The following is a 22,787-nucleotide window of genomic DNA, read 5'->3' as shown; positions in this document are numbered from 1 at the left end:
GTGAGAGCAGATGGAATCCCAGGAAAGAAAGATACCATTCTCATGCAAATCCACCCCACCCTCCAAAAAAGGAAAATAAAATATATTCAACTCAAACACTCCTTTAGTGAAACCTTATGATCAAGAGGTCAAAGGCACAAAAGTCAGAAGTTTCAGCAGTAGTGTTTCCACAGCAACTCTGAACTTGGCCGTCTTGTTGCATTTTTCAGTACACTTTTAGCTTTTGTCTCTATGTATGAATAAAATAACTGAAGCTGCCATACTGTGATACTATTTCACTGCACTGTATTTTCTTTACATAAAACCCCCTAAAATTTTTAGTCACCTGAAATGTATTGCAAAAGGGAAGCTAAATCAGGTAAAGGAGACATTACTAATGAATACATTGTAATGTGTAAACTTTCTCCATTCTCTGCCATATATAGTGTGGTAGGTTATATCTGAATAAATTTTCACTCATTCTGAAAACTCAAGTGATTCTATTACAATGCGTATGCACAGAGGCTTAAACTGAGGTATCTAACATATGGCATTTCCTAATCTTTCTTGATTGATGCTACCATCCTAATATTATTTTTTTAAAATTATTAATGATTTTTATTTTGGGAATGTGTTTGTTGTTATTCAATAAACAAAAAAATACCATAACGGTAGTGACACTATGGCATCTTATCCTTGATTTGAGACTTTAGCTGTAAAACTGTTATGTAGGCCAACACCAGAAGAGGTCCAGACACATACCATATAACCAGCTTTTTCCACTCCACTTCCCCAGCTTCTGTTCCTGGATTTTCTTTTTGTGTCTTCCCCACTGCTGGTTCCTCCTCTATCCTGACTGCCTCAGACTTGGTCTAGTTTAATTTGTCAGATGGCTCTAGCCCCTCCTTCCTAATCCTACATGTCTGTCTTTGTGACTTCACAGTCCCTGACAGAGATATGTCTGTATTTCCCAGGTGCATAAATATAACAAAACAAATTAACAAACAAAATCCCCTAACATCTACCGAGGGTGTGTGTGCAGGAAATCGGTAGGATTCATACAGGCCAAATCAAAGGTGGATAAACATTTACTGTTGAATAAATCATGGTCTTTTCTCTTTCCTGGCTTACCAGGCTCCATCGTTTTGGAAAACAGGGAACTTTATGCAAAGATCTGTTATTTAGAGATATGTTTCAGAATTGGGCAATATAAGTGTGATTGCCGGTGTTCTTGATTATTTTGTTTTGAGGAACTGCTGAGATGAGCCTTAGATTGATGTGTTTAGAGATGGCACATGAAGTACAAGAAAAGAGTTTTAAATGTGAAAAGATCCGAGAACAAAATTATGCCCCCCTACCCCCCCCCAAAAAAAAAAAACCCAACCAAAAACCAAACAAAAAAAAACCATTTAAAACTGACACTAGCCTAATATGCATGGAGTTATTGCTTGCTGCTGACATGTGAATGAGAAGAATAAAAACTACTTCCATCTGCTGGGCAACATGCTAACGCTCTGAGGAGGAAAAGTATTTGGGCACATCTAAAAGATTCATGGGGATTAGTAAATTGCTAGTGTAAATTCCTAAACCTGGGTCTATGCCCACAGACCATGGATTTCTCTGTGCTGTTCCCCTGGCACCCGTTGTCTAAAACATCCACTCGCTGCCAGGCAGCTCCTTAGTGTCTGCACCACTGGCACCTTTGAAGGGAGATCAGCAGCCAGATGTGAGGGATTCCTGCAAAGACTTGGGAACAAGCTTGGGCCACTGGCACTGGGAGGTGGTCGAGGCCAGGCAGCGTGAGCAGGGCAGGGACCAGGGGCTGCACATGTGCGGTGAGGAGCTGGGACCTGGCCAGGCAGAGCAGTGCTGTGCGTTAGGAGGGAGGTTTGCTAAATTGCTGTCTGCAGGTGTGCTGAGCAGGCGGGGATGCTAACTGTGGGCGGGTAGTGATTCAAGCTCACCTGACCGTAGGCCTTCTGATGAGGATTTAGAGAAGGAAGAGCGGGGGGAAACAGCTTTTCATGAAGACACACAGGCTTTCCCCCTGTGCACTGCCTAGGAAAACTGTTGATATTGTGCCTATGATTTGGGGGCTGTTTGGAACCTTCCTGAGGCAAAATTACTGACTTTGAAGGGACTTTTGTGTAAGCAGAAATGGTGGTGCAGAACAGGGCTCTTACTCAGCTACCCAGGAGGCTTCCTCAGTGGGTGGTAAGCCATTGGGAGTTGCCAGATGGCTGCCGAGCTTGTGATTAAGGTGTTGGGACACCCGAAGGAGTATGTTTGAAAATATATCTTGGACCACACATCATTCTGAATACGGCATTAATTTTCTGTTTTGTGAGGAGTCAGATTTATTAACAATTTGTATACTTGAAGCTTTGTGTGGTGGGCAACACACCCTGCTCTCATTATTGTTAATGGCAATAGGAAATATGCACATAACCCCCCGTGTACTGCCTAGGCAATTTGCCTCTAACGGTATAAGTTTCTAGAAAACAAAATTAAATCATATATGTAAGAAAAGAAAATGCTTACATCTTGACTTTATTTCACCTTAAACCTCAGCATTTAAAAAAATGTTAAACTGCTTGGTATTAATCAAATCAAGCTGGTTAAATTTGCCTTTTAGATATCTGAAATGTAACTCTGTTTTGTAGCTTGAAATATTGTTTTTTAGGAAGATAAAGTTTTGAGAACCTTTGACTGATCTGTAGTAAAATATTTTACTGCAATTTCATTTGCCTGAACAAATATTTTTAGAACATTAACAGAAATGTATGGCATAAATTTCAAAGCCTATCGTATAATTTCATGTACAAATATTTATATACATGGTCCCAGGGAAGTTAAAAATGTAATGTTTTTATAGAAAATATACAATACAGCATATAGTCTCCATATAGTATATAGTATCTAAAATGGGGAAAGAGAGAAGTTTCTTTCACTATCTCCAAGAAAATAGCTTTCAGTTAAAATGCAGCTGATAAATGTTAGCAAACAGAAATTTTATTTTGAAGTACTGATAAACCAAGAAAACCAGATATAAGACTAAGGAAATGTTTTTGATGGAGATTAGATAACATCACAGTGACTGCAACTGTAGGAACTCGGGGTGTTACAGAGGTGTTACAGGGGATAGATAGCCTTTGCCTTTAGTCACTAAATCTTGTCCCACACATAATCCATTCAAATCTATTGCTTTTCACAGTGAACCGTCCTAGGCAGCCCCTCACTGTGTGTTTGAGAGGAGGTTTGCAATGTAAGTTAAACCCAACTTTGAGTCTTTGATTCAAGCCTTCCACCATATCCTGCTGATGTTAAAACCTAAACCTGAGTTTAACTCCCTCTGACCCTCAACTAGAAATTCACCAGCAGCCTTGAGTTCAGCACAAGGAGATGAGTCCTACTTTACAGTTATGTGTAATGTAGATAATACCTACATAAGTTAGCTTACAGACAAGCAATTCATGTACCCTCATCCTCAAATCAGTGCAGGCTGTTTTCACTACTTATTTTCCCTCCTTCCCTGCCAGATGCCGTTACCAGACAATACTTCATTCTCAAACCTGCTGAGCTTACCTGTTTTTCCATAAACTGTCAAGTGCCTGTTGTAACATACAGAGCCACAGAGTTGGAGCAGTAACTCAGCCTGAGGCTGCGCCAGCTGCTGACAGTGGCCGATCGCTGTGTGATGCTGTTCTGTCCAGAGCCAGTTCAGACAGCTACATCAGCTCAAGAGCAGTCTGACAAAACCTGTGAACTGTTTCTGCCTGGTCAGTGCAGTGAATTGGCTTAATGAGCCTGAGAAGGAGAGAGGCAACTGCCTTTCTTAAAGGAAAAACCAGTTTTGGTGGAGTATTAACATAACTCTGGTACATAACTAGTAGAAGACTGAGGATGAGCAGGACCGTGGCTATATGCAAAAAGAGTAAGAACAATGTGTTAACAAAGTCAAGCATAAAAATTTTATGCTCTTCCATCTCACAGCCCAGTTAGGTTGCACTGGTATAGCGTGTCACAAAGCAGCAAGGTCTGGTGGCTCCCTAACGGAGGGCAATCTGGGATCCATGGGTGACTCTGGTGTGAGCAGTGCCCTCACCAACAGTGTGTAGACCCTTGGGGTTCAAACAGTGGGCAGATATGAGGGCTAATGATGGGTCCGCCGACAGCCATAGGCAAGGAGCCAGGTCCACGACCCAAAGGAAACAGGGTCAGAGACAGGACTGGAGACAAGGCTACAATGTGAGTCCGAGGTCCATCCAGGAGACAGGACCAGAGAGAAACGCACCTACAGCATAGCTCTGGCAGAGCCTGGGCTGAAATGGGGCTCCAGAGCCCTTGGGCAGGGGTGAGGGGAGGCCCAGGGGAGGCCAGTCAGGGCTACTCAGGTCCTCCAGGCCCTGAAACAGTGGTGGCCTTCATAATGTGATGCTGATTGGGGCTAGTCAGTCGGTTCAGAGGCTTTTTCTATGTGCTAGCATTCTTTCTATTTAATTACCCAGTCTGGGAATGCACATTGGACACAAAAAACCTTTGTCACCAAACCTGGCAGGTGGTCCCTGAGTGCTAGGACAGTGCGTACATGTCTTGAGCACTCGCGCCAGTCTGCATCTGAGCTATTGCAAACTGCCACCGACTCCTTCCTCTCTCCATCCCCCACCATCCACTGCTGTCACTTGCCCTGCAAAGGTGATTTTGCTCAGGGAACCTGTCCAACTTTTTTCTCCCCTTCAGGGTTAGTTTTCTGATAAACCAGTGGCCTGACCCGAGTCAGTGTGCTGCTGTGAAGTCCCGGGTGCAAATACGCAGTGAGATCTGCTGACCTCTCAGGAGGCATGGTCAAAGCTTGGCCTAAACTGATCGTGAAACACCCATCTTCATTTTGTCTTGTACTTTTAATATCCATTAAAAACCTATTCAAAGCTCCCTTGAGGTTGCAAGAGAAAGGCTACTTTAATGTATTCTGTGACATTTGATGGTCTTTGGGTATGGTCCTGTGTTGTGTTATATTTACCAAGCAGTTGTGATTCCTTTTTTACAAATTGATTCCTACTGTGTGACCAGGTCAAATGCTGTCATCCATTATGGTAGGAGCTGTTGCAGTTTTAATTCTGATGCTAATATTTCTTTAACCTTGGTATGTGTTTATTGATCATTAATCTAACCAACTGATGAATTTTTTTACAGGAATTACTGTAAGTGTAAAAGCATACAGCAAAGTTAGTGTTCCTGTTAGGAATTTGAAAGGAGATAACCAAGGATTGTCCAGGACAAACAGCTCCTGGTACTCCATAGATACCAGGAAATATTCATATTCACCTGAAATCTACAGCCTTTAAGCTGGGGGGAACCTACTTCTAATTTCTCACAGGACTGCTCAAGGGTAACACTAGGTTATTCCTAATTATTTCAAGATTTCAGATTGTGATTACTGTTGAGTTTCTTTCAAATCAGAACTGAACAGGCTAATCTGAATATACCTCTTACTAATGAGTTCAGGACTGTGACGCTGGGCAAAAGAAATAACCCTAAACACTTTGAGGACCATTAACTTTAATGTTTGCCTGGTGACGAAAGAATAGTCCAGGCCGCGTGTCTGGGCTTCACAGTGTATTTTTTTTTTAGTAGTGTGATGACTTCCATTTGGAAACATTAAAAGGTTTAAAATTAGTAAGTGCTGCCATAAAGCACACTTAAATCTTGTATGGAAAACATCTCTGTTTACTTCCCATCTCAGTTTTTCAATGGCAAATGTTAGAGGACAGAGCAAAGCCTGCATTAAATGAGCAGCTGCTGATTTTTTTAGTGTATTTATGCTTCTTACACACTCTGTCAGATTAGTTGCTGGTTTGTTTATTTTCTCCCCATATAAGATATCAAGGTAATAGGTTTTGCTTCACAAACCCAAGATTATCCCAAATAATGTTCATGATGCAGTCTGATTTTGTTTCTGAAGTCAGATATCTACACCTTTTTACATTCCTGTTATTTTTTTAGTACACTGTAGAAACTTGGCTTCTCACAGATATATCTGATTTTTCTGTCCCTCATTTAAAAATCCTGCATTTGAGCATACTCTTCTATGAAAGGGTTAATTTCACATCTGCTAATATTATATGACTCTATTAGTTATTAATGCAGTCAACTCATAAACACAGTTTAGGGGGTACTGGCCTTGGAAGAACTTTCCAGGAGACCAATATATCAAATCAGCTCTGAAGTCTCTTGACCTCAGGATAGAAATACAGGTTTATAATTTACTCAACACTTACATGACCCAGAGAACAAAGGATTGCCAAGTCAGTCAAAACTAAATTACTCTTGAACTTAAATTAGTCATTTTCATGCTATTAAAACTACAGCTAAATCACTGTTGAGATTATTCTGATTGTATAAATCAGGTTTGTATTTTTCCATATTTATGCTCACAACCTAGAACTATACATATACTTTAATGTGTGTTTAATGATTCTCAGAAAGTTACAAAAGAGTTTAATTCATGGAAGTGTATTAAGTGTATTTATACCCATGTATGTATATCTCCAAAATGTCCAGTTTTCTTGTGAATAAAATTAATATATGTAATATAGATCAGCAAGTTACAGCTGATAAAGTGGAGCAGTAAGAATCCTGTAGGATGATGCCAGCTGCCTATTACTGCTCGAAAGAGTCTGCAGTCCTTACGTGGGTACAGGATCAGCTTTATCTATGTTTGGCAGCTGAGGCGTGACAAAGCAGCATGTGTTGCTGACATCATACATTGTTGACAACATTTGTCCCACTTTACAGACATGCAAATATAGAGGATAAATAATTGAAGAATGTTCCCTCAACACCACTGTTATGTTGCATACTTAAGGTACCATTTTGCAAACCTTAATTTAACCTTAACCTTAAACTTGATACCTGTCTGCAGCCCATGTGGTTCAGTGAAATAACTCCTGTACAGCATTACTTAGATGTGGGTTTACAGAATCAAACCCTTCATTAATTCTGATCAGATCTTAGCCTTTGCAGGTATTTCTTATCAGTCATTTGGGAAGTTAGCTAGTTCCCCCTTCTCTAGGCACTTCCATTAAAAAGCTATTTTTGAAGGTGTAGGAGAGGTGTGTAGGTGCATAAACACTTTCAGGTTTTAATGCTATGGCTGCTGGGAATGAAAAACTGCAGTTCCCAAATGCAACCTGAGATATTTGAAAAACAATATGCAGAAATACTGTATTATTTTAAACCTCCTGTGCATTTTTAGTACCTCAAAAATGTAAAAAGACTTTTCAAGAGTCTCCATAGTCTGTAATAGGTGTGTCCCCAGGATGCTTCATATAGAAACATGAGTTGGTGGGAGTTGCTTTGGACAGAAATAACAGTCTTCACTGCAGCTTTCTGAAAACTTCCATTTCTGAAAACTTCCCTCAAGTCAGGCAGACATGAATTCCTTCGGAGTCTCTAAGCCAGAAGGAAACATCTCCACACTGTGTTCATAAGCTCAATGTTTGAAAGCTTTTTATTTTTTTAGACCATCTCAGGTCTTGACATAACATAGACTGGAGCTGCACTCTGGTCAGCCAGGAATAGAGTCTTCAACAGGATGCTGCAGTCTTGATTTAAAGAGTGTCACAGACAATTTATCACATAATTTAGATTAATGGTTAATTTGCATTTGCTTAATAGAAACTGGATTTGGTGATGCTGGTATGACTCTGTATGATACACATTTGACTTCGTATTTCCACCAGAGCTCAGCTGAAAATTGGTGGGGTTTTTTCCCATTGCATCTTCTGATCCAAATGTTTGAAAAAAATATTGTTTGGTTTGAATGAAAATGAACATTTTTTCATTTTTTTCACAAAATTAAAAATGTGTTTCCTGATAGATTAAATGTGTGTGTGTGTGTGTGTGTGTGTGTGTGAGTGACTATTTTGGGTATTTTATGTGCGGGTTTGTTAAATAAAAATAATCCTTCACAGTTCTGTGAATGGTTTCCCCGCTATATCCCAGTTCCTTACATTCTGAATTTGCAAATAGTTTGTGCTCACTCATGTTATTTTATAAAATTAATGGTGCATTGAAAATATGTAATTAAATTCTAGTAAATGTCCTGAGCAAAATATTGCTCATTATGTCATAAATGTTTTTTAGCATAAGAATGCATAGGAGCTAATAACAGATGTAGCATAGGTGTATCCTAACATACAAATGGGTATGGATGCTGGTTTTGAAGAGCTGTTTTCTTATTTTCCATTAATCTTTCAGAACACTAGAAGTTAGTTCTTTATTCTGTCCTTAGCTCTCTGCTGTAGTCTGTACAAGTTAAGAGGCCTGAGGAGTGTCTGCTGTTGAGGTATATGTGGCCAGGTTTGGTACCCAGGGGTGGAATAGACTATGTTGTGCTGTGGATCAAATCTGAATGTTTCCCCCAATGCGCTGGGAATACAAGACAAGTGCTCTCTCTGTGAGAGAAAGAGCAGCTTTAAAGACTCTGTGCTTGAAACTGTTCATCTCCTTGACCAAAAATTGCCACATTAAAAAAAAAAAACCAAACTGAAAAAGACCCCCACATTGGTATTTATGAATGATTTGACTGGATCTGTTCCCATGAAGAAAGGTATTTTGCTTCAGATAAGTGATGGTATCAGGTTGATTATCACTTGTGACACTACATAACTCAGGGAAATTATCAGATATCACTTAGACTCAACTGGTTCACCAGGTTGTTAGATGCATGTGATTGTTCTACTGAGAACAAAATTAAAGAAGTTTTGAGGTAGTATAAAATGGCTTTATTCTTCTATAATTCTCACAGCATGAGGCTTGAAAATTTGAGAAAGATTGAAGTGATGATAATATGAATTTTGAGATGGGGAGAGAAGCTTAAAACTTGAGATTAGTGGGGCTTCATGGTTGAGAAGGTTGGTGATAGGAGAGATGAACTGTTGTTTTGTTAAACGTGAACAAAGTAGATTGTGTTCAAAAAATGTTCCTGTCTGATTCCTGGTTCGTCAGCCTCTGCTTCATGTCCTGTGAAATTCAGTATCTTTGATTTATGGAGTGTTGTGTAAACGTTTGTTGATTTCTATCTGTTCTGGTTTACACTTCTGCCCTGAGGTTTGCTTTGAGTTTCAGGTTTGGGCAAACTGAAATTATGAAAGTAAATTCACTTTGAATTGCAGTGTTTCAAGTGGTTTTGCTTCAAATTCATGCCAAACCTCAGATTTTGCATAATTTCTTTTTGCATAATTTCCAAGCTAAAAGATAAAATGTGTCAGGCTCCTTTGGAATAGAGTTGAATTTTATAGGTGTATGACCTTTTAGAAAACTAAGCCTGTAATTCATTATCAAACCAGTTCAATATTATGAGGATTTGTTGGAGGATGGAAGGATACTGGGAAACTTCTGTATAGCAGAAGCATATTGGAATAGAAGAAATGTCCTTATTTCAGCTTCAAATGGACAGATGGTCCTGACATTTCACATTTTTAGCACTGAAATTTTGGACTTGAGTACATGAATACTTCAGCTGCTGCCTGTCTCTGTAGTAAGATGCTTCAGATGCAGAATAAAGCCAGTTGCTCAAGGGCAAGATAAAGCTAATTTGAGGCAACATCTATATGGCTGATCCTTCATAAAAAAATAAAATCCACTTCAATGGGAGGCTTGATACCATTGTTCACAGTTTTCATTCAATACTTACACAGAACTTCCCAGAGGAGTTCTCAGATTGTTGTCGGAGGACAGTCAGTGGAAATATGTTTAAAGAAATAAAGATCCCTTTGGTTTTGTTTGGGTGGGGTTTTGGTGGGGTTTTTCTGTTTGTTTGTTTCAACATATTTCTGTATCTACATCTTAAAAACAGCCTTCAGCATTGCTGACATAATTAATTGCTTGTATTAAGTGTTCTAATTACAGCAATTCAGGTTAGCCAACTAAATGAGTGCATAATTATTTAGAAACACTTGATGTACCGGTGTACTGCAGTACTGGTGTCCTCAAGGCCCAATTGAAAAAAATCAAACCAAACCCACAAAAAAATCAAAATTCAAAAGGTTGAGACTTTGAAGCACTGATGCTAATAGCTATTATCCTGTTTATTAGATCACCTCATATGTACTCAATACTATATGGATATCTTTTGCTTCTATCAGATCTTGATTTGCTAATAACTTTCAGTGAAAACAGAGCTGATAATCTTCCAAATGGAAAAAAAAAATCTTCACATTTTAATTTCTCCATGAGAAAACTTTGTGGATGGAAGGAAGTCTTATTAATTTGATTTTGTAACAGGAGTTAAAACAAAATTAATTTGATGCAGACACAGTTCAGAACACGTTTAGTGGAAAATTGTCAAAGTCTGTACCAACATTTGAACTGGATCTGCCCAGCATGGTCTGCTGTTTCATAGGATTCATAGCATGGATGGGCCATTCTTTAACAGTATCCTGTAAACTGGTTTACATCTTCTCTAAGGCATGTGGTCTTCATTCTGCACCAGATGATGCAGTGCAGAGTATATGTTTTCAGGGCAGAGTCCCAGTTACTGGGAGAGGAAAGGGCATAAACCAGATAAAATGCATTAACTTTATAAGAAGATAAAATATTTCCTTTTTGGAAGCAAATTTGTATTGAAATGGGACAAAGTGAAACATATTATCATTTTCGTCTCAAATGTTTTCAGAATCTTTTGTTTCATAATTACTCTTAAAATATTTTTCCTGTGAGTTAGGATGGAAACAAAGACAGGAAAATCAGAATTCCCTAGAGCACGAAGACACAGATTTCCTCACTTTAAAAAAAAAAATAATTTTTCCTGTTCTTTAATAGTAAGTCACAAGAAATTGGTATATGAACACTTGCCCTTTGTTCATCCACTGGCTGAGCTGAAGATCTGCCAGGAAAAAAAATGCCAAGACATACCATCTTTTCCTGAAGGTGAAGAAAAAATGCACGATTTTTGAACAGAAGGTAGTTTCTCAATGAGCAAATGAAATGTCTTGAAATAAGTAGCTCAGCAAAACTTCTGGTTTCAGTGATAGTTTTGCTTGCAATGCTTGCAACTTTTAGCAAGATATTTATTTTTGTAGTGAACTATTGATAAGCACTGCATATTTTCAGTATCAGTCAAGTGAAGCCTTTTAAGATTTTTATGTGTGTTTGTACGTGAAAAACAGAGTAGAAAAATAGTGTCTGTGGCTACACAAAGTTCCCTGTGAGGTTCTGTGAGTATGATCACTGTGGTCTGCAAAATATTTAGGAACACTTAAATTTTAGGAAAAAGAAAGATTATGATCTTTTCCTGGTTTTGAAATACTCGTTCCTTTAATGGCAATGTGATATTCTCTTGGCATGTGGGTTTGTAGAAACTGGTGTTGGAATTCAAGAGTGGGCTGTGACTTGGTGATGGGAGTTTGCAAGGCCATTGTGAGAATATATGTGCTTTTGACAAGACCTCTGAAAGGCAATTTTGAAGACGATCAGGCAGTAAGTCAGTTTTACAGCTAGCTTTCATGAATCTTTTCTGCTGGTATCAACTGGTTATTGTATAGTAAAAAATGCAAGATATTAAGGTGATTTTATTTTAAAATGGCTAGTTTCGGTGAGTCACACTGTCATTCTCATGCACGTACAAATACAAAGATGTGTGTACCCAAGCAGGCCCCCCACCAAGCCTGTATCCCAGCTGCACGGATCCAGGTGGGCTGCCCAGGACTTCTTGCAATTGCGTGGAGGGCCAAGTAATGCTCTACTGAGTCTATGGTGTCTGCTGGCATCTCCTCAGGATGGCAACCAGGTGCCACTGAACATTTCGGTTTTGGGAGCTGATGGTGACGAGGATTTTTTACATCTCTGTGCTCTCCCACACCTGGGAATCATTAGAACTTCTTCTCTGTACTTTGTCCCCTTATTATGGTGTCTTAAGACTCCAGCCCTGTTCCGTGTTTTCCCACAATCACCTCTTAGTGGCTGGAGTCCTTTTCCAGTCTAGGTAGAGGCAGTGCCTGACTATACCTGTTCCTTTGTTTTCCTGAACTGGGTATCTTCAAAAGCTGCTCATAAATGTGCTGTGATGTTGATGGTCTAGTTCCCACAACCACTTGCCATCCCCATAGGGCTTTTTGGTTTTGTGCTGTTTTTCCTTTTCTGACGCTTCCACACAAAGACCTTCCCATTCATACTCCATTCCTGCCAGTCTAAGCATTTCACGAATTAAACCACAGGCAGAAAAATAATGATAAAAATGTTTTAGGATTTCAGTCTTTCCTTGTAATTGCCCAGAGAGCAGTGTTCTCTCTTCCCTGCACCAGTTCCTGGTCTCCCTGCCAGGCCAGAGGCAGTACATCTGGCACTGCTGAAGGTTCCTGGGAGAAAGACAGTGCTGGAAAAGGGTAAAATTGCTGCTACTCCAGTTGGAGTGAGGATCCTAGAAGCTGAATACTGACAAATTTAAACAAAAAATAAGGCACTTTTTAACAGTATATAAAGGTCTTTATATCAAGGCCAGATGCCTTTCTGGAAAGTTACTTTAGTTCTACACAAGGTTTTTGGCTCAGGGCAAGGGCAGCTGTGTGAAATGCAATCCCCTGTACTGTTGAGCAGGTCACATTCATGATCTAATGGTCCTGTTTGCCTTCAGATGCTGTGGATGTCTTGCATTGCTGAGCATCTGGCGAACGGGGAGCTAAATCCCAAACAGATTGCTCAGGTGCTCAGGAGAGGAGGAGCAGAAGTTGTGAAGGTGGAGGGGGAGAATGCTTTGGGAAATAGCCTCTGCTTAGGGGGCAGTGACATGGATGTTCATCCCAAGCCTGCAGATCAGTCTCTCTAGTTCCTTATCATCATTAAAGGAGAAACATATTGTCACTACTCTTTTTTCTCTTCAGTCATTCTATAAATAAAATATGTGTTCATTTGGAACCTCTAATTGCCTTAAAATCCTCAGTGAACTAAGCCACATGACACCTCCATGGCTTAGTTTTTACACGTACTTTACAGACACATACACTGAGCACAGCCAGGTAAGAGGACTCGTACAAGATCACCCAGAGAGACAGAGGCCAGTTCAATCAATCAATTCAAGAACCCAGGACTTGTGTTTCCATAGCCCCTGCTGAAACTACTAAATCACAAGAGCTACTAAGGAAAGATCCTGCCAAAAGCCACTGTTTTTTGTTTCTTAAAACCACAAGAAGCGTTTTGCTCAATTCCACAGGGTCTCTCCCTAGTACTTGGTGCAGATTAATTAATTACTTATTTTTAAAAAGAATTGTAAAGCCTGGGGCAGCCCAAAAGCTATTGAAGTTTTAATTCTCAGAACTATTCCCTGACTTGACTGTTATCCAGTTCCTATTCAGGCAAGATAGGAATTAAGATTAATGACCCCAAACAAACTGGTATTTCAGAGAATCAGTCTTTGCCAGGCATTATATTCTCATGACAGAAAATCATTGAGGCATAAATACAGCGCTCAGTCATTGGTGTATATTAACAACACCACGTTGTTCCCATAAATGCTGAATACAGTGAAGAGGAAAATGAAGTCTTAAAGTTCATTAATTTGTGTTGTGGCATTTTTTAAAGTGAGCAAACCAGAGCCCATGGAAAAAGGCTGTACCATTCTAGTTCCCACTGCACCACTGGGAAGGATATTCGGATTCCAGAAAGGCATCTCCTCTGCTGGGAGGTTGTTTGGGTTTGGTGGTGACTGTCTCTGCGGTGCCTTTTCCTAGCTAGGCATTCACTTCTTTTGACATTTTTTAAAAGGTGAAATGATGAAGACCAAGTCTTAAGGAGAGAGAAGTGAATTAATACCTTTATCTGCTAGGACTGGTGACTTGTAATATGTGGGGTAAAAGCACATCATTCTCTGCCAACATTTGTCCACCTCCCAAGAAGGTGGCTGTAGCTAGAGTCTGTTTTCTAAGCAAATGAGAAATGGCATGAAGACAAGAGCATTTCACCCATCCTGGGACGAGGAGTAGTAGTCATGGTACAGTGCTAATACATGAAGATATTGTGGCAATTTCTAGAAATTGTTTGCTCAGAAAAAAAATATTCTTTTTGTGTTTGCATTTCCACACTGAAAAGACATCCCTATGACATCATCTTGTTTGTTCTGACACTGCAGGAAGAATAGTAAAAATGAAATGGCAGAAAAGAGACCAGGCACTTTTTATTTTGCTGCCAACAAAACATAGAGGAAAGATGTAACTAAAATATCCAATGGTTACTTTAGTTCTCAGAGACAGTTCAGCAGATGAATTGTTGTTCAAGGGCAGTTGGGCTCCCAGACACAAGAGCATTCTGTAGTAAGCTTAATTACTCATTTTAATTATGCATTTTAATTAGCAAGAGACTAACACAGAGCTTTTCTCCCACTTTCTCAATAAACCCACTTTGTAATATTACAGAACAAACTTGTAACTGAAAACTCCAACTGTCTAGGGTTGAGAAAAACAACGCAAAGTTCAAGGGGTTTTCTTCCTCATTAAATCACATTCAGTGAGCAGGTTACATCTACCTCTGATTATTTTCAGGAACTTTCTACTTTTTTTATTCTGTTCATGGGCAACATCAAGAAAACACCCTGCACTGCTTCTTTACCCAGTTGTGTTTCCTCTGCCAATATATTGTCTTGCCAGTTGCTCCCTGTAAATGATGTCCTAGTTCTTCCTCTTCTAACAGTTTCTCCTCAGAGTTGTTCTTTTGTCCCTGCACTGTCTTCCCTGCCTCAATCCCTAGGAGCCCTGCTGCAGGAAATCTGCTTTCTTTCTCATTCCCTTCAGGGAAGGCCAGGTTAGAAAGGCAAGTAGAAGCAGAGGCAACTGCATTCTGTAATGAATTCAGAGCATGTATGGCGGGGGGTGGATGGAGATAGCAAATGCCACAAGGTCTTCAGCAAAACAACCACATGCCAGAATGCAGCCTTTGCCTGAGACTGTACCTGCTGAGGAGGGATTTGTAGAATTTGCAGCATCCCTTCATAAATTGAGGCTGTCAGCAAAGCTTGGTGAAGCCAAATAGGCCTCCAGGCTGCTCTGTTTTGGGAGAAGCCAATCCTAATTTACTTATTGTTTTGAGCCAAACATGGGCTTGAAAAGGTTCAGATAAAGATAGGGTTAGAATAGAGATGAGGCGGGTTTAAAGTGGGATTGTGATTCAGAACAAAGGGAAAATTAAAGTTGTGCCAACATTTTCTGAAATGTTCTCTCAGCGCAAATGACATCTTATAAGATTTCCATTGTTTAAGTGGTGGAAGTTCTCCAGAAGTATCTGTTCTTCACAAGGCTTTGATAAAATGTTACAAGACCGAAAACCTCTCCAATTATATTTATGTTGTACTTCTCTGCTGCTCTTGGCTTGAGATGAGCTCTGGAATCCGAGTCATGGCCTGGCATTTCCAGGTGTTTGCATGTCAGATTCAACCTGCAACCTTCTCTTAACTTTAGTGGTTTAAAAGGCTCAAGGCATTTTGTCTGGCTTTGCTTAGCTGAAGGCAATACTAATTTTCATTTATTGGTGGGAAGATATTTTTTTTTCATTTGGATATTGTAACTTCCCTCAGTATTTTAAACACATTATATAAGCTTCTTTTCTTTACAGTTCTTGTGATGAGAACCATCTCTCCACCAGTTCTCTCCATTAATAGAAGGTCCACATAGTGCGTGTGAATGCATATGGACTAACTGCTGCACCTGTCTGTAATAGAATCTAATTTTTTGTCCTTCATGATTTCTGTTTTCCCACCCTTTTTCTCCCCCAACAACTTATTGCTGCACGCTATCCATATGATGGGATAATTACACAGTTTAGCTACTTTTGAATATAGGTAATAGTCATCCCTGCTAAATATTGCCCTTCAGTACTGGTGGGAATCTGCAGATTAATGAAAAAATCTCACCTCTGAAAATGAGTAGCCTGTGCTACATGCATCTGGAGACAAAAAGGACCCTGTGACACCACTGTTTCTTGTTTTGTATTGATTCTGGTAATGCTTTCATTGGAAATAAGGCTTGCTTTATATTTTACTTAATAAAAAAGCAGACCATTTGAGATAACTGTACATGAGAAAAATTAAAGTTATGAGTGAAAATCAAGGTTCTTTCCCAAAAACAGAGCCTGAAAGTGAATACTCTCAACCAAATGTGATGGGAAAACAAAAAGTCAGATGGAAGGCTGTGCTTCTCAAATAACTGCTTTACATTTCAGTTGCCATCACTAACCTAGGCACTGTTTGTGCTGGCTTAAAACCTAATGTCAAGTGAACAACTCCAGAACAGATGATGCTGTATGTTACTCTGGGCAGGAGTTGCAACATTATCCAATGATCAGTATTACCATAGTGTGACTTTATATGTGTTTTCCTGCTAAGCAATCAAAACATAACAAATGAATGAAGCTCAGCAGTAATCCAAGAAATGTAAGTGTGTATCCTCAAACCAGTTTTGCAAATTGGGACAGAGAGCTATAATTGACCTTCGTGAAGTGGCCTTTATTTTCCACAGTTCATGATCAAAGTAGTTATGTTACACTGAATAACTCTTCTAATTCATGACACCTGAATAAACGGCAGGAAAACCAGCCGGGAATGCACGTTCCACTATCTGCAGCCATCCTGCAGTAGAGCGTGAGTAACATCCTGCCCCTTGTCTCTACACTCCACCGAACTCTAATGATTAAAAAATGCTTCTGGACCAAAAAGTACATCACACTGATAACAGGCTTGTTTGGAGACTTGAGCTGTGCCTCAGCATGGCCTGGAATAGTTCTAATTTTGCCTGGGTTTACGGTCCGTTTCCACGCATGTTTTTCACTTAAAATACTCTGTGGCTGTTCCAATGCACGTTAAGCTGAAAGCTATCAGACTCCATACAAAAGAAGAAGAAAAAGAGTAAGTCTGAATTGGCCAACACAAGCTTTTAACAAACATAGAGTGGTATATAAAAGTAAAAGAAAAAGTATCCCTGTGGATAGTTTCCAGAGTTGCTTTGGATTTGATCATTTCTCTTTCCTCCTCTGGTTGAATTGTTTTCAACTGAAAACGTTTGGCTTCTTTGGCTTAGGCTACTGCCTTCCTGCAGTCCAAAAAAAAAAAAAAAAATTCTTAAATGCATCCAAGTGTTTTAAGCTAAAAGTAGTGACTTTTCACAGTGCTCTCTGAGCCATGAGCGGAGGACCAAACGTGGGGCTGCAGAGCCTCCTTGGCAGGCAGCCTCCCACCAGGCTCTGCAGCCATACAGGCATACTCCAAACCTGCAGAGGGGAAGGTCGAGTCAGCCAGCAAAGCGGGGCCCCTTTCCCCCTCCCCCTCTAAAATAGTTGCTGGAGAGTTGCTCAGCATCGGGTCGGGGTGGGGACTGCTTGTTAAGGTAGATGTTCCCAGTTCCCAGCCCTCCACCCGCTCCTCCTTTTCCCTGCCCTACCACAGTGCTATGACAGCCCAGGAGTCCGTAAGCCAAACTAGGAAAGACTCATTGTAATTAAGGAAAGGTCTGACTGCTTTTAAAAGTGAGCATTCTGCTGAGCAATCACTTAACAGCAAGGCAGAGAACACATGCTGTTTAGCAAATAGGTCCAAGGCTTGGGTCCTACTGGAAGACATAGTTATAGATGATGTCAGTATCATTTATGGATCCAAGTGTATGTTATTTCAGTAGACATTTCATGGTATCCATTATAGTTATAGATGTTACAAGCTTCCCTTATTAATTTTTTATGTGCTCATAACTTTCCAAAACCCTGATCACTTCTGCCCAAATGTAATTTTGTTCTCCTTTACAGTCTTTTGGGGGAAGATTTTAACAAAAACCATCTTACCTGTTATTTTGGTTAAAAGACGGGAAAGTAAGCCACTGTCTGTCAATAAAATTCTAATCATATTATTTTGAGCAAAACATACAGAAAAAACAACCCAGGTATGTAAGCTTGTTTATTCAACAATATGAAAGCTGTACCTGCTTGCAGCGACTTTTGAGACCTCACCTATGGGAGGACACACCGCATAGGATCTCCCAGTTGCCAGGAAAGGTTGTCCAAATCCTCGCTGTAGCCGGGACTCCCCAGTGGTTGCAGATCTGGATGATGGTAAAGCATTAGGGCAATTAATGATGTATCTTTCTTAACCACTACAGTTAGCCACATGTAGCAGAGATTAGATGCATTGCCTTGTCTTGTTTTATTCTTGCTATATTATTTCACTTACTATTCTGTGGCTTTAAATGTAAGTAAAGATAAACTCACTTCTTTACCTTGGTGTCCGTGTCCTTTGTGCTGACCCGTCAGCTGGCAAAACACCCACTCAACAGCAGCACCCCACCTCAGCGTGGACCCCATCTTTACAAGGTCTAGCGTTTATGCTTGGGTTTATGGGTAAAGCTTTCAAACAATTTAAATATGTTTTTTAAGGTACGGGAAAGCATCTCCTAGTGTGTGTGTGTCACTGCCCTCTGCTGCACAGAGGCAGGACGTGGCTGCTTTCATAGGGGCAGAGGTTTGGTCACCAACCCACCCACCCATATGCCTACTTAAAGCAAGCGCTCAGGTCCTACTGACTTCATTTGGGAGCTAGAGCTATGAAAATAGTTAAATCTTCACCTCCATGGGAGTTAGGTGCCATTAATACCCGTGAAGATTTGTCCATTTCTGTCTTCCGTCGGTAGAAAATGCCACCTAGAAAGAGTGTGCAAGTATGGTGCCTGTCACCCACCCACCCACCCCACCCCCCGGGTTGCTCTTTCATGAGTTGCATATTTCAAAATATCTAGGAGATTCACTGCAAACACTGTTGTATTGCTATTGAGCATTACTAAAGCATGACCTAAAGCATCTCTGGCCTTTTGTTCTCTCCTGTTGTATGCTTACAGCAAGTAACACACTGACACCCTCAAGGCTGAAAAGATTTTGCCTAATCCAAGGTTTTGGACTAAAATATAAGGCTTAGCAGGATAAATGTATTGGGATAAATACAGGGATAAATGTAACCTGGCCAGTAATAGCTGTAATTATCCATTCTGGACATCAGTGCTAGGAAACTATGAAAATCAGCTAAAATCTCCAAAAATGTTTAGGATCACAGTCAGCCACACTGCCACACACACACCCCCTCCCCTCCACCTCCCATCAGGAGGACAGCTCTGCTTACTACCCAGGGCAGGGCAGTTTAACTCATACAGAACTCCTTTCTGACATCTAGAGCTTCTATGCTACTCTATGGATATATTGTGGCACATATCTGAGTCTGTGGATTTGCACCTTTTCATGCTGTCTTTTTTCCATTAAATCCAGGTTTCATGTATTTTTGTCCCTCAGTTTAATACTAGTGACCATCAAATCTGAACTGTAAGTTACTTTTTTTCAAAAATGGTTCCCCATGAGATTGGTGTGAAATTTTCCAGTTCGAACAGGTTGGTATCAAGTGCTTTTGGATTATAGTCGGGTGATTTTCTTTGCTGTATTTCACAAATAATTAACTTTTCTCCCTAAAAATGAGGCCTGTTCAACTGTGCATCAGATTCCAAGAGTCAGTCTCATGGTTTTGGATGCTTAAACTTGATAACACATTGGAAAAAGTTCTGTACCCCTGATTGCTGCCGAAGGAGGGGAATTAGGACGAAATTACTGCCTTGGTTTGTTTCCATCTCTGACTTCTTTAAGTTTATCTATTTGAGGCTGTTTAAACAATGCATCAACAATCTCATACGGATTACCCTAGCAAAAAGACAACTCTTAAGTATGTATATGAAGTCTCACATCATTTAAAGCTAGGGGATAATTTCAAGCTTTTATCTTAACTGGTACACAAAGGAGGTAGGCTAAACCCTAAACCTTAAATTGTGATAATTTTCTGGTTATCTATATATGTATATATATGTATGTATATAACTTGTATGGACTGACAGACAGAGATTTCTCTATCAAGTAAGTGCCATTTACAAGAGGAATGTTGTCTCCATTCTAGTCACCAGCCACAGGAGCTCAGCTGGGGCCCTGAGTGTCAAGCTGAGAGCTTTTCTTTCACCATAATAAAGGTCCTGTAGGCTAAACTACTGGTAGTCCGTCAGTGACACTTCTGAAATCCCTTTGATAGGCTTACACAAATGCAAAGATTCGTACTTAGCAATGCTGTTGATGGTATACAGCAGTGATGGTTCTTGAATTGTGCTCACTCTGCATTGTCTTCTGTGTGTTTGCATGTATGAGTATATATATATATGGATATGTGCCTTATTATACATAGATATATGAAGCGTGAAGATATATGTGGTATAGACACCCGAGTTTCACACATATTTGTGCATGTGTTTAATATTAAACTGGGACTTGAAATAGAAGGAACAAGACAAAGCTACTGACAGCTTATTTTAAAAACCTTGTTCCTGTGTTTGTGGTATCTCACCCAATCAGAAACATTTTTTTATCAAAGAGCCATTATAAAAATGAAAAACTATGCTAGTTCTTAAATACAGTCCCTGTTTGCTTAGCTTTTATTTACTTCACTTTGAAAAAATACACTGTAATCTCTCCACTGTTTGAAGACTTTATCTCTAAACCGTGGCATCCAAGTAGGTGGCCTAGCCAATACTTCCTTTTCCCCGGTCAGATATACTGGGAAGAGATGGCAGATTGTGTTTTCAGGAGACTTGAGGAACTTGCTGGCAAGCTTTCCTAGGGTTATCATCACATGTCAAAGATGATGTCTGCATAGAACATAGATTTCCTGACAGTGCGGCTTCCTTGGAAGGAAAAGTTTGTTTTCTTTATTTCACTCATTTTGAATGAATGAAGCAGTCCATGGAGAGGGAGTCAGTCCTTAAATAAAATACTTGTTCTTGTAATTACCGTATTCCTGCTTCTCCTCTCTACACCTCCAAAATTCATCGTAAATAAGGGGGTGTGGTAATTAATTGCCAGCCAGGTGGCACAATTAATGTTCTGCAAATACAATATCCACTGGGTGGAATGATATTGCTAAGTTATAATATGCGCAGTCCTGTGTTTGAGTACCAATACAGACAGCCACATGGGCACACACACACAAGTGTGCTGAAAGGGTGTGTTGTGTTGACTTTATTCTTTTTTAGATGTGATACTTCAATTTTTCTTCCTTCCTAGAGAATTCAAATTATCTTTTAAAGGGCTTAATTTCTGTGCAATGGAGCTCATGGTCAAACCACTCAATAAATGCAAAATAGGGAATGCAGTCATGGTTCTGAAAACTTTTCACATTCTTCAAACTGATGCCAGTTGTGTGCATTGACAGTAATCCTGTCTAATCCCCTCCACATGTATTATCTTTGTACACCTGCTTTCATTGTCTCACTTATCAGGTTTTTATACTTAGACCCACAATATACAAGAGAGTAAAGCAACAGGACAAAATATACATGCACACACTGTGTTATGCTGCAATGTTGCATGACAGACATAAAACATTTGTAGATTTTGGTGCTTACAGTCAGCATCTCCCATTAAGATTTTTTCCTGCCCTTTTTTTTTTTTTTTCTTTTTTCCCTACTGGTGTATATGTTTGTCTTTCTTGGCAGATTAACTGAAGCACATCGAACAGCTGTAAAAGTCATCAGGAGAATGCAGTATTTTGTAGCCAGAAGAAAATTTCAGGTAAGCAGCACCATTAACCATAAGTACCATTTGTAAGCTTAAGTATATGACATTGAAAGTGCTCTGAGAGTGAACTTGTCTTTGTGCATGTGGTTGTAATAAGTCAAGGTAGTGTTTAGGCTCTCAGCCTCATATTTGCCCTATGTGGATTTTTTCATGGTGTGGGCAAAAATATCAACTACCCATGGGTACAGTACGATATGAAAACCTTCTAGATTTGTGCAGTCAGTACAGTTATTTTTCACTTCTCTTTCTTACTGTATTTGTTTTCTTGGGATTCTGTTTATTTGTTTGTTTTACTGTAGTGACCAACATATAAACTACTTACCTATCTAGTAGAGTTGAAGAAAAGACTCTTGTAGTGTCTGCTAGAACACTGTTACTGTTTATAATGATAATCTAACAACTGGTTAGAGAATGTTCTAACTGCGTGCTATGTATGGCTGACATCAACAGGCTTTACTCATGAGCACTGTGCTGTGTAAAGTTGCTTTCACATTTGTGGCCTACATTTCCATATTTTTTTCCCAGAATGGAACATCACAGAGAGGCTATATTTTATAAAATTATGGAGCACCTACCCTCTGGAAATTTACTGTCTTTATGAAGTCTTAAGTTAAATTTCTCAATCAGGTTACAAAGTGCTCAAACTAAATGTGGTGCACTGGACAAACTGTCTTATTTTGCCTGTTTACTAAAGCCCATTATGATAAAATTTTTTGGAATGGGGTTCTGGTATCGTCATTCTCATCACCCATATGCTGGCAATGCCATGGAAATGAATAATTAACTTTTGGCCTGATTTTCAAAGCCCCTGTTATTTGCATCTGGAGGATCGTGCTTTTTTGTCCAAGAGGGTCCACTGCAAGTTAATCAACTCTCATAATATTTTTGAAGAGGTTTTAAAAACATTAAAAAAGAACCTGAATTTCAAGCAAGTTTGATCAGAGCTGAGTACTTAATTGCAAGAGGTAGAAGTCTTGAGATAAGATCACAGCACTCAGAAGACTGAACTAGGGCAGATAGAATAGCACATACATTTCCCAAGCTCATGCAGAAATGTATCTGTAGATGACCTTACCTTATGAAAGAAGACTAGGTGAAGTCATTTTTAAACTCAGCCAACAAAAAGAGAGAAGGATTATATTGTAAATACACCAGAGTGATAAACACTATGGGAAATCTGAAAAAAA

The 22,787-nt window shown here is 39.6% G+C and overlaps 1 protein-coding gene across 1 annotated transcript in view; it reads left to right on the top strand.

The window, feature by feature from the left end:
* The window catches only part of LOC101911269 (potassium voltage-gated channel subfamily KQT member 1-like), a 510,981-nt gene that overhangs the window by 264,296 nt on the left and 223,898 nt on the right, over positions 1-22,787 (top strand). Inside the window, exon 13 of the mRNA XM_055809352.1 lies at positions 21,519-21,594. Coding sequence (XP_055665327.1) covers positions 21,519-21,594 — 76 coding nt within the window. The remainder of the gene's footprint in view (positions 1-21,518; positions 21,595-22,787) is intronic.

The sequence above is a fragment of the Falco peregrinus genome, chromosome 6 (genome assembly GCF_023634155.1).
Source record: "Falco peregrinus isolate bFalPer1 chromosome 6, bFalPer1.pri, whole genome shotgun sequence".
Taxonomy (NCBI): domain Eukaryota; kingdom Metazoa; phylum Chordata; class Aves; order Falconiformes; family Falconidae; genus Falco; species Falco peregrinus.
Note: the sequence above shows the minus strand (reverse complement) of the source record. Positions and strands in the feature narration are given on the sequence as shown.